At 38.8% G+C, this 13,371-nt stretch overlaps 1 protein-coding gene and 1 pseudogene across 1 annotated transcript; both read right to left on the minus strand.

The window, feature by feature from the left end:
* Positions 1 to 896: 896 nt before the first annotated feature.
* Positions 897 to 3,546, minus strand: LOC144656933 (E3 ubiquitin-protein ligase TRIM71-like). Its single transcript, XM_078517192.1, has one exon. It carries the CDS (start codon positions 3,148 to 3,150, stop codon positions 943 to 945), a length of 2,208 nt encoding a protein of 735 aa, XP_078373318.1. The 5' UTR covers positions 3,151 to 3,546; the 3' UTR covers positions 897 to 942.
* Positions 3,547 to 5,077: 1,531 nt separating this feature from the next.
* On the minus strand, positions 5,078 to 8,097 carry LOC144656892 (E3 ubiquitin-protein ligase TRIM71-like; annotated as a pseudogene).
* Between the last annotated feature and the right edge of the window lie 5,274 nt (positions 8,098 to 13,371).

The raw sequence follows: 13,371 nt of genomic DNA on the forward strand, positions 1-13,371 counted from the left end.
CCGGATCGAAATTAAATTTAAATTCTTAGTCAGAACATTTTGCTTGGAACTGGCTGAGTTGGTTTATAAAAGAACCAATCAAAGCTGTACAACTCACGTAATCTCTTTATTATAATTTTATTTCACTGATGTGTTTCCTCTACTAGGAAAATAATTAATCGTACAAAGTTCTTTTGATTTAAGCAATAAACACCACCTACGATTTGCATGTAAGTAAATTGTTTCAAAGAAACTAAAAGAATTAGATAAAGCTAGCAACAAAGTTTTAACATAAGCACAGTGCTGTGCACCAATTTAACTCACTCACTCGGTGCATGTTGAAGCCCAGTTCAGTCAATGTATGTACTTGTGAAATGATCGCCAGTTTACTGGCAACTGGTTTGTTTGTTAGATCAACAATTGTTACATCAGTGTTGCACTGTACATTACATCGTAAAGCAAAGTTAGTATTAACTAGTTATCGAATGAACTAGAATTCTAAAATATAACCTTGTTCCAGGCTCTTGATCGTGGCCCACATAAAGCCCAGTTCAAAATGGTTTTTATCGCTCGTTCACTTTATCATTGTGTTTTATACACTCTCATTTATTTGTAATTTGTTAAAAATTTACACCTTAATCATACATCTACATTATAGTCAGCTTAGCTCACAACTGGTTTTCCACGGATGGTGGATAAAAACTTATTTCAAATTTCGAACAAAATACGAGGAGGGTCAGATGAAGTGCGACTGAAAAAATGGACTGTACATCAATAAGAATTATATATCTCATGTATCAAGGTTCCGACGAGCCAAGCATCTTTTGAGATGATCGCACAATGCATGCAACAATATCACTTCGGTTCCTTAACACCATACATATATAACAACAGGACAAGTCTTTGCAGGCCATTAAAATGCTACAACATTTTCAGTGTTACTCCAACATTTTTTTACGAAGATTACGCAAAAATTTGTAAACGATTATTTCCGAACTCGCAAACAACAATACGACCGCTCTTTAGTATTGAGGCAGTTGTAGGCCTCCTAATTTGTCCCAGTTCTTCTCCAATTTCACCAAACTTGGTGACAAACTTTCCATCTAAAGTAAATACCTGTACCCTATGGTTATCTTCTGAACAAACCAGAAGGTGTCCTGTTTTGTCCACAGCTAGTCCCGTTGGGTGATTCAATTCGCCATCCCCGGTCCCACGTTTGCCAAATTCATATAAAAATCTCCCATTGTTGTTGTAAACTTTAATGACATGAGCCTCACGATCCGACACGAAGATTTTATCCTCATGACACAAACAGTCAAATGGCATGTGTAACCAACCCACTCCTATTGTCTTTAAAATATTCCCTTCAGTAGAAAAAAACCTTACACATTTATTCCCCGTATCACACACAATGATATTTCCTTGTGAATCTAGCGATATTCCACGGGGGTTGTTAAGCGGTCTAGATTTGTTTACAGTAGAGACATATTCCCCATTTGGATTAAAAAGTAATATTTTGTTATTATCTCTGTTTGCCACAAATGTCCTACCTTCATTATCTATGCTTATTCCTGTTGGCGCATTAACCTGATTCTGTCCAAAAGACCTAATAAACTCTCCTTTTTCATTCAACACTATAATTCGGTTATTGTCTCTATCACTTACAAATATTTCATTCGAGTTACTCACAGCTACTCCCCAGGGACTTCTTAATTCCTTACTGTCAATGCTTTCTTCTCCAATGAATCTTTCAGGCATGTAGGATCGTTTTTGTATGTGAATTGGTGAAATCTCTCCAATGTTTTCTCCATTTATTTGAACGGTTACGCTGTGCTGTCCAGCTTCATTTGGAATGAAGGAAATTGCGTAACTGCCATCATTCCTGTCGACGATTTTCGTTTCGCCTGCAACTTTTGCACCTTGTGCGAACATCATGATTTCCACAGCAATATAGTCCCCAGGACAATAGTACTGTTCTCCTTCGGAATTCAGTGTTATCACTTCAAACCGTGTCTCCAGTCCTGCTGTAGCTTCTTGAAAAACTTCCACTAAACACCGATTTGCGTCTGTTGCAGATTCATCAAGGCGACCAACTTTGGATTCTTTAAGGTTTTCAAAGATTTCTTGGTTTTTCAAAAAGACAGTGTTAGGAATTTTCCTTTCCAAGGTTGGTGGCAAACCTTGCGGCTCTTGGATTTCTTGAAATAGCTCATTCACAGATGTTTTGGCCCTTACAAGCTCTGGTCCCGTACTCCGTTCGAGAAGACGATTAACTTGAGAAATGGTTTCCTCGCTCTTTTTCAATTGATCTTGAAATTTAGCTTTGTCTTTTGTGAAATTTTCTTGTGCCTCCTTTGTCTGATTTTCTACTTCAGTTATTAATTCTCGTTCTTGTTGCTGCAGGGTCAACATAAGTAATTTGACCGTTTGCTGTATTTGTCCTTTGACAATTTGCGAACGATGTTCAGTGAGGCGGGACTGTTCCTCTAGTTCTCGAATGTAACTGGAAAATGTCTGACATGATTTCTTTGCAGCGTCAAGTTTGGTAGCGATGTTGTCCTTCACCGCTCTTGCAGTTATTTCCAAATGTTCCACATCATGTTTACTATGCTCCAATGTCACACAATTCTTGCAAGCGGGAACTTCGCACTCTTTACAATAGAATTTTAGCATTTTTTTCTCATGAAGCTCTTTTGGACAAAATGCCGGTCGCTTAAGAACATCTTCAAAGTCCTTGGCTTGAAAATCTTTGAGCGCAAGAACCCTGTGCTGTTTGTTTTCCTTTAAAATATTGTGTCCGTTCAAACATACCTTGCACCAAAACTTGGAACAATGAAAACAGTAAGATGCTTCTTCGCTTTTCTCATCACAATTTCCACAGGTCACCTTTGATGTATTACATTCCTTGATGGCTAAAATATCGAGCATGTTTTTCAGGTAAAAACAGCTAGGAAGAGTTTCCATGGTGCCACTTTCGGGTACAGCAACTTCAATCTGGCAGAGCGGACATTTGATCTTGCCATGGCGGGTGCTCGTCCTTGCCAAGTCGTTCAGACATTCAAGACAGAAAATGTGTAAACATGGCAGCTGTTTGGGTTCTTTGTACAAGTGAATACAAACTGAGCAAGTTACTTCTTCCTTCAGGTTATGCATCAGAGTTGGAACATCCATCTTGAAAAAAATTATAGCACAGAAAGGAACGAAAATGGTACGCTTGTCCGATAAGACGCCGGAGTATTAATTTAATATTTAATACTGTATTTCTTTGTCGAGGCACTCCCAGAAGTCTCGTGATTTCTTAGAAACGAACCTCACTCAACATGTCCTATTTTGATTGGCTTCTTTTTTTAACTGATCACGCAAAGACAATTGTCACGCGAACCTGCACTGTACTTCCAATATTAAAAGGAAGTAAATGCAATGAAAAACGAGCTACTGCTTGTCTTACTTTTATCCCCAGCGGATGACTTAGAAAACGTTTCTTCTTCTGATTGCAATGGATACAACATTAATGCTCTTATTCCAACGCGTATGTTTGTAATGTCGCGAATTCTCGGAAAACTGCATTAATTATATGCGTGAATAAGGGGTAAACAGTTGATATTGAAATTTTATGTCGTTTGTGATTGGCTTTCTTTGACCGGAACTTTATATCACGAGAACCAGACAGTAGTCACGCGAACCATACAATTGTCACGCGAACCGGAGAGTGATCACGCGAACCCGCAGTTGAACATTGCTTTAATCCAAACAGTTTTATGTAAAAAAAAAAAAAAAAAAAAAAAATCGTGAAGTAGCCCCAGGTGTTTCTTAAAAAGGGTGTGTTAAAAAAGTATCAATTGTAATTTAAAATCTCATGGATATTTGACAGTTGTCCGTGAGAATTTTAAGGCCGAGACAGCATATTTTTCAGTTGAAATCTTAGCTTTTGTTCCACTCGTCAGTAGACATTTTGACAGTAATTTATCAGTCGCAATCCCAGACCCTCTGGGTGAGAATATTGTTCAGACAAGGTATATGTACAGTAGAATCCCGATTTCTCGAATCCAAAATTTGGAATTCCACTGCAGTGTTCAAACTTCAAAGTTCTTAATTTAGAAGTGTATCTCGTTTTTGATTGGCTTTCTCTATCGGTGTATCAAGCGATGTAACTGGACAAATGTCACACGAACCAGAGAGAGCTTTCTTCTCTGATTAATGAAAGAGTCAGACAAATTTACCTTGCGTGATATCCATAGCGTTTTATAATGGGCTGAATAGAAATTTATATTTATTTTAAACATTTTTTTCTGAAATGATAACGTACCTGGCGTATTAAATTAGTCTCATTTTTTCCCGCGCTGAGGGAGAGCGTCATCGTATTTATAGAACTTAGCGCTGATCAGAAATCAAAGCCCGTGTCATTGGAACATCTACGTTGAAGACTTTAAAAAGGACGAAAATACCAGTTTGTACGACCGTGATTTTTTAGAGACCACTGAGTGGAACACTAATCAGCAGTTCGTAATTATGGAATGTATCTATTTTTTTATAAGAAGCATCACGCGATGACATCAGAATGTCACGCGAACTTTCTCAGCACTTCTCACAATGAAAGACAAGTCACCTTTGCGTGATATTCCCAACGAGTATTATATATATGGTACCAGATATAAATTGAAATTCGATTTTTGTTACTAAGCATTTTGTTATGAAGTGAAATTTTCATACAAGAACTTAAAAAATTTACTTACTTCGTATCGTTATTTTCACTTATTCTGAACAAAATTTCTAGAACTCCGCGCTGATTTCTTAAAATCAAAACATCTGACAGTTTTTACTTATTTACCAGCTAGACAATTATAGTGCGAACAAGTATTTTACTGCCATTACCCGATGAGTTGGCGAGTTGGCGAATGTTAAAAGAAAAATAACGGAGGGGAACAGCTCTAACATCCGAGGCTCACATCCGCCCTGAAAACGGCCACTTCCCAAGTTTACATGGACTTGAGATAAGCGTCACGCAACACAAAAGATGTGGCAGCCAATTACTTTGTTTACAACTGGCTGTGTTGGTAAATATAAACTGAAACCAATCAATTCAAAACAAGGGTACAACTCATATTAATCGCTTTGATTTAATTACATGTGTTTTCTCTACTTAAATCATACAATACTATTTTGATTAAGCCATAAATAACATCATCTACGACTTACATGTAAGTCAATTATTCAACAATTACATAGGAAAAATGCACATTGCAGAACCCCAATGTAACGAACTTACTTGGTGCCAAAAATTTTCTGGTAAAATGATCACTAGTTTAAGAAGGTTTTCGCATCAGAGAAGACCTCATTATATGGGTGTAGCATTAATTGCGCTTTCTCGATACGATTTTTATCTTAAAGCAAATCAAGCATAAACTAAGTACTTAACAAACAAGAGTATTAAATCTAAAATAATTTGTATCATGTTCTTGATCGAGGCCCCACGAAAACAAATCCCAACGAGCGAAATGTATGAAAGTAGCCCAGTTCAGGATCGTTTTTTTCCCTTGGGTTATTTTACTATCTATTTAACTCTATTACTTGAATTTGATTATATAAGCTTATATATAATTGAACATTCAATATACTATAACAATAAAAGATCATAAAAAACTACTTGCAAGGATTGAACTTTATTATTATCAGTAAAAATGTTTTGTTAATCGACAGTGACCCGAAAATTCAATAACCTACACTAAATTGAGTTACTTTGTACTTTGCAGGGTATGATCAAAGCTACATTAACAAAATCTCGTCAGATCCTCAATGCATTTACACATTTTAAACTCTACATTTGTCAATCAAACTTCTCAGAAGGACATTGTTGACAAAAGTTATGCGAACAGTTGTAAACGATTATTTCCGAACTCGCAAACGACAATACGACCGCTTTTTAGTACAGATACAGAGGTAGGACGCTCAATTTGTCCTAGCCCTTCTCCAAGTTTACCAAACTTGGTGACAAACTTTCCATCTAATGTAAAAACTTGTACCCTATGGTTACTTTCTGAACAAATCAGAAGGTGTCCTGTTTTGTCCACTGCTAGTCCCGTTGGGTGATTTAACCTTCGCCATCCCCGGCCCCATGTTTGCCAAATTCATATAAAAATCTCCCATTGTTGTTGTAAACTTTAATGACATGAGCCTCGCGATCCGACACGAAGATTTTATCCTCATGACACAAACAGTCGAATGGCATGTGCAACCAACCCACCCCTACTGTCTTAAAAATATTTCCTTCAGGCGAAAACAACCTTACACACTTATTTCCCGTATCACAAACAATAATATTTCCTTGTGAATCTAGCGATATTCCCCGGGGTTCTTTAAGCGATTCAGATTTGTTAACAGTTGAAACAAATTCTCCATTTGAATTAAAAAGCAATATTTTATTACTACGTCTGTTTACCACAAATATCCTATCTTCGTTATCATATGCTTACCCCTTTGGCTGGCATGTCAACCAGATTTTGTCCAAAAGACCTGATTAACTCTTCCTTTTCATTTAAGACTACAATGCGGTTGTTGCCCATATCACTCACGAAAATTTCATTCGAATGATTCACAGCCACTCCCCATGGACGTTTAAAAAATTCTATTGTCCATGCTGTCTATTTCAATGAATCCTACAGGCTTGAAGGATCGTTCTTTTATGTGAATTGGTGGAAACTCTTTAACCTTTTCTCCATTTATTTGAACAATTACGCTATGCTGTCCAGCTTCATCTGGAATGAAAGAAATTTCGTAGCTGCCATCATTCTTGTCGACGATTCTCGTTTCGTCTGCAACTTTTTCACCTTGTGCGGACATGCTTTCTGCAGCAACACAGTCTCCAGGGCAATAATACTGTTCTCCTTCGGAATTCCGTGTGATTAAATTAAACTGTGTTTCCAGCCCTGCTGTAGCTTCTTCGAAATCCTTCCACTGAACACTGATTTGCGTCTGTTGGAGATTCATAAAGGCGACCAACTTTGGTTTTTTTAAGGATTTCAGTCATTTTTGGGTTTTTCAAAAAGACAGTGTTAGGAATTTTCCTTTCGGCAAGGTTGGTGGCATGTCAGTTGCGGCTCATGGAGGTCTTGATGTTGAAATACCTCATTCACAGATTTAATCCGTACAAGTTCCGCTCCTGTACTCCTTTCGAGAAGACGATTAGCCTGTGAGATGGTTTCCTCGCTCTTTTTTAGTTGATCTTGAAATTTAACTTTGTCTTTCGTGAGCTCTTGGGCTGTATTTCTTTTGTCTGATTTTCTACTTCAGAAACTAAGTCTCGTTCTTGTTGCTGCAGGGTCAACATAAGTAATTTGACTGTCTGCTGTATTTGTCCTTTTACAATTTGTGAACGATCTTCAGTGAGACGGGACTGTTCTTCTAGTTCTCGAACGTAACTGGAAAATGTCTGACAAGATTTCTTTGCAGCGTCTAGTTTAGTAGCGATGTTGTCCTTCACCGCTCTTGCAGTTATTTCCAAATGTTCCACATCATGTTTACTATGCTCCAAAGTCACACAATTCTTGCAAGCAGGAACTTCGCACTCTTTACAATAAAATTTCAGCACCTTTTTCTCATGAAGATCTTTTGGACAAAATGCCGGTCGCTTGAAGACATCTTCAAAGTCCTTGTCTTGAAAATCTTTGAGCGCAAGAACTCTGTGCTGTTTGTTTTCCTTTAAGACGCTGTGCGCGTTCAAACATTTCTTACACCAAAACTTGGAACAGCGAAAACAGTAAGATGCTTCTTCGCTTTTCTCGTCACAGTTTCCACAAGTTACCTTTGATGTATTACATTCCTTGATAGCCAGAATATCGATCAGATTTTTCAGGTAAAAACAGCTAGGCAGAGTTTCCATGGTGCCACTTTCGGGTACAGCGACTTCAATCTGGCAGAGCGGACATTTGATCTTGCCATGGCGGGTGCTCGTCCTTGCCAAGTCGTTCAGACATTCAAGACAGAAAATGTGTAAACATGGCAGCTGTTTGGGTTCTTTGTACAAATGAATACAAACCGAGCAGGTTACTTCTTCCTTCAGGTTGTGCATCAGAGTTGGAACATCCATCTTGAAAAAATTACGAACAGAAAGGAAAGCAGCTAAATTGTACGCTTGTCCGTATAAAGACGCCGGAGTATTAATTTAATATTTAATAGCTGTATTTCTTTGTAGCGGCACTCCCAGAAGTCTCGTGATTTCTTTGAAACGGAAACTTCAGTCAACATGTCCTATTGTGATTGGCTTCCTTTTTTTAACTGATCACGCAAACAAGTATTGTCACGCGAACATGACGAGTTCCTGTTGTCTGACTTACTTTCATCCTCAGCGGATGTCTTTGGAAAGGTTTCTTGTTCTGATTGCAACAAATACAACAGAAATGCTACATTTACAGTAACTTGGAATTACGCCTTCTCTTATCGAGCTTATCTTACCGGTTAAACAGGCGAATGCGTCAATGCGTCTGTAAAGAAGTATCGCGATTTCTCAGAAAACTGCATTAAATGAGTGATGAATGACGGGGTAAACACTTGATAATGAAATTTTATCTCGTTTATGATCGGCTTTCTTTGACCGCAACCCAACAGGCTAGCGCTAACAAGACAATTGTCACGCGAACTAGACATTCGTCACGCGACCCAAGACAGTCGTATCACGCGAACTAGCAGTTTAACATCGCTTTTATTTAAACAAGTTTTAGTCCAAAAAAAAAAAAAGTTTTAGTAAGGAAAATGTGATGTTTCTCGTGAATTATCCCTCTGACAAGTCAGTCGGTTGTAATTAAAAAATCTCATGGGTGTTTCTTCCTTGTGTTCCAGTCGTCAGTGTACATTTTGACCGTATTAAGAGGGCGTCTTCTTAGAAACACCCACTCAATTCGCGTAAAAAATAATTTTGCCTGAAACTCTGTCAACTGAAAGACTTTACAGAGGTAAGAACTAAAACAGATTTGGTTTGATTTGAAATGATATTCTGGCCGCGTTAGGAGCCATAAAATATTTTCCCTTTCAGCCCCCGTCACAACGTCCGGAAAAATAGGCACTTTTCGTAACACTGTAAAATATTTCTCGCATCATTTAGCCGCAAATTTTATATCAACTTGCTCATAAACCTTTCTAGTTTTCCAAGAAAGTCACAATTTGCCCTCAATTCTCCTGAAAAGACAAAATGGAGCGTATTGACAACTACTAATCGCCTTCGAGCGAAGGCTGTAAATTGGCTTCGATTTAGAGGCTATTTTATTTTGGGACCAACCTAATACTTCTAGCCTATACAGCCGGCTAGAGTAGTCGTTAATCTGCAACATGTGCAAATCCCGTACGTTTTCAATATTTCAAAAGTTGTGACCGTTTTTATCAGCACAGTACCAGCATTTCGATTTTTAGCCTATATTGAAATGAACTCCTCGAGCAGATTGACACACGCAGCCTACCTGCTTCTCATCTCGTTATGTCCACGTTAGACGGTTAACAATCCCCAGATTGCTAAATTCCATAATAACTCCAGCAAATTGGTAGGTATTGCCTCAAAACTTGAGCACCACGGCATATTGAGTCCTTGTTGGCGAGCGAAAGCCTGAATCCAAGGCACATGAACTAAATAGTCCATTGAACACCGTTTCAGAGCCGCTCAAGAATCAGTCAAAAGACACTCCAAGATGAAGAGAACATAGCCGCGAGAAGAACATCACCATTACAGCGTACATCCGACAATACGAATGGTGCTGCTTCCGCAGAGGTCCGCATAAATGGAGAGACCGCTGATCGCTGTGCCAAGTCCCGAACTATGCTGTGCCATCAAGGCAATGTCACTATTTTAATCAAAATTTGGACAGCATGCGCAATGATAAAGAAATCAATCCTATAAATAAATTATTTAAAAGCGAAGCCTCGAGCCAACGGCCCATACTGTCACAGCTTATCCCGGTTTCGATAGCAAAGCGGTAAGAATTGTTCTACTCCCTCCATATGGAATGCTAGTCCATCGCAGTCCCCCCCCCCCCCCCCAGAATTATTTTGCCGGAAACCATTATACACCCGGGTGGGTAGAGGCAAGAAGAAAATTACTTGAAAATACAGCACGCGCGGAACCGCGGACAGTTGAGAGTCGGCCGATTTAGCATGTTGGAGTTCCGCCACGAGAGCGAGAGAAAAAATGACTGCTTCTGATGATAGTTGGGAAATAATATTTTGAGGCATTAGTGCAGATTCGAAAAAGATAGGAGGGTTACCTGATTATGTTTTGTTTTGCGGGAGTGACAATAGGAGGAGCCTGCCTGAAGAGGGAGAGAGGATGAGCCAGTAGGGGAGTGATCCAGATTACTCCGGGTAATGCCCAGTCCGTCCTATGTCAAAGTGGACAGATGGAGATGACAATGAAGGTTTGTCGGACGAATGACCGTGAGCACGATAAAAGGTTGTCGTAGCAAAGGTAGAAGGGGGGGAGAAGCCTCAAAGTAAAGAAAAAGGAAGCATAAAAAGAAGGGGGGAAAAAAGGAAAGAAGAAGTGGAGAAAATCGTCGGAGAGGGGGGGTTTATTTTTTTTTTTTTCGTAGTTGTGTGGCCATGATAGGAATAAAAATGCGAGAAATATAAAAAATAATTGTTTTGAGGAAGCGGACTCCTTGCGGAGCGGAAGAAAGGAATAAGAGAGAAGAGGAGAGAGGCGAGGGAAGGTGGGAGATGGAAGAAGAAAGGATAGAGGGGGGGGAAGAGGAGGAGCGGGGGGGGGGGAAGAGGAGCAGGGGGGTGGAGAGCCCCTTAATAATTTGTCAGCCGCAATCCGAGACCCTTTGAATGTATTAGTTTTCAGCACTGAAATCGGTTGGGTCACTCTCGTGAGCTACGGAATGGTCCAATGTACTCTTCGACCAGTAGTAATTGTGCTAGTCACCCATAAACAATACCAGTGACAAAGGCTGGTGTTCAATCTCCCGTATGCGTACCTTTCTTGGTCGTTCTTTACGCTTTGGATGGAGAGATCATGAGCAAAATGAAGGGCAATCATGAGACACATTGAATGCAACTGGAGATCTAGATCCACGTATTTCAAAGCTCGTGGTAGGCCATTAGAGGCTCTAATTTTTTTCAGAGGCAAGAATAGTTCTGTACGATCGCAAACTGAAGAACCTGGACTCATCATCTTATGATTGCAACCATTCACATGCAATGTTTGTTTGAAAGGCAAAGTGCAGCATAAAGGCAAAAAATGTGACGTAACGTCATTAGCATGTTACATAGTCAGTGATGAAAATTCGTTTTTTAACCAATCACAGCCAAGCGCACTTCTAGGGTGTTTATCATTTGAAGTGTTATCCAACATTTATCAACCACAATTAAAAATATAATAGTTATTCTATACTTTTTCCATTTAATAGTTTTCATATGTCCATGGCATAGCGTTTATAGACAAATTGATAAGAAGCCTTACTTTATAAAACGCTAGTAAATTGGAAATAGTACAAAACTAGTAACAGGTTTACAATAATTCAAATTGAGACGCAAAATTACCCATTTGTTTTATTTGCATGTACTATACAGGGTTTACTCTAGAGCAAGGTATTGGAAAAATATTGCCGCTTTAAAATTACGCTTGCACAAAAAGGGTGGCATAGAAATTTCAACAAACTCGAAAACGTACGAATATTTCCTAATATATTGAAAAATATACCTCGAGGTTTAATAATTAACTGAAAACGATCACTTCAAGGTCTCCTATTTACTCCTTTACAAATGCTAGCTTGCTGTTCCAAAAGCTTAGGTAAGCACGATTCAAATTCTTGGCCCTTATCTTGGAAAATACACCTGAAATTCCAAGCACTTCTGTGCAAAAATATCTTTAGTAAACCCTGTTCATTTACGCGAATTGTTAAATATAAACTTGCGCAATATTTGCAATATTCTTATATCAATTATGAAATACGAGTATGATATGCTAAAGCTACTGTTTGGTAATGTTTGATAAAATGTCCCGACAGTTCTTTGAAGTGATTATGAACGTCCTTTACAACTGGTGTAATCATAGTTCTAACAAATATTCATGCCTAGGGCATTGTGCGACTTAGCACGAAAAGGATTTAGTAAGTAGTTATTATCAATGCCATGGAGACGGCTCAGCGTATTGCTTTAATAGAAACATTGAGTGAACTTAGAAAGCTATTGAGCAGTACTTTCATGTGGTACTGTTTACTATGCTGTGCAAGGTGGTTCTAACTTTAAGTGTTTGGATGAAATCCTAGTGTGTGACCATTCAAATGAAAGCTATTGAGCAGTACTTTCCTTAGGCTCGATTTCCAGCCGTTTTGTGAGCCCGCGTTCCTTGCCCCACACCATCGTTGGGAGGAGGATGACGCACCGGACTCCTAGAACGGCTGGAAATCGAGCCTATACTTTCCTGGGGTATTGTTTATTATGCTTTAAAATATGGTTCCATCTTTTTAATGTCTGGATGAAACCGTTGCGTAACACCATTCAAATAAAAAAAAACGAGCATTACTTTCGCGTGATCTGTTTGTTACGCTGTACAAGGTGGTTCTAACTTTTCACACTGAATGAAACCCTTGTGTATGACCATTAAAACAGAAACTACTGAACACCTTAATAAGGCGCAGTTTGTTCTTCGGTAAATTGTGTATTTTTTTTTCTTTTTAATTTTGATTCTGGGTGCTCTTGGAGGTAATCTGTGATGTTGTTGTTTATGCTTTACATGTTGGTGTACAAGAGCTATACTTCAACATGGCTTACATACACTAATTATTGTAAATTTCAAAATAATCTTTTCCAAATAAATTTGTTATAGAATATACTCTAAATCTAAACGCTAAGCAAATTTTTCCCTTCTAAAGCCTGGTTTTCACTAGCGACGCAAGCACAAGCGCAATCACGCAAAAAGGACAAGTTTTGATCCTTGTTCTTGTGCTTGCCGCAAGCACAAGCACAAGCATAAAACTGCAATGCGCTTGTGCTTTTGCTTGAGTCGAAGCCGTTTTCATGGTGAAATAAGAGGTGTTATTGTTTTCTGCGCGTGAGCGGGCAAGATGAACCAAATCCTGCAATCTATTGTTCCGGGAGCGGGCGGAATTTTCCGATCTTACCGCGGTCACGGTACGCGGGCCGCAGGGAATCAGGATTTTGCGAGACGAAGAATATTTCTCATTTTTATTTAAAGGAAAAAAAAGATTTTTTTTTTTTTAATTTTTGGGTTGTGCTTTTGCACTTGCGTCGCTAGTGCGGAACCTTAACCGAGGTTTTTAAGCTCTATCTATGAGTTTAATCGCATTTTTTATCTGAAGTTCCACGCAAGCAAACGGATTTTGTTATAACTTGCAAACAAAATTCATTTTGCTTAAACCCAGACAAATTCATTATCACACTATTGTG

Source organism: Oculina patagonica, chromosome 6, assembly GCF_052425735.1.
Source record: "Oculina patagonica isolate OP01 chromosome 6, crgOcupat, whole genome shotgun sequence".
NCBI classification, from domain to species: Eukaryota; Metazoa; Cnidaria; class Anthozoa; order Scleractinia; family Oculinidae; genus Oculina; species Oculina patagonica.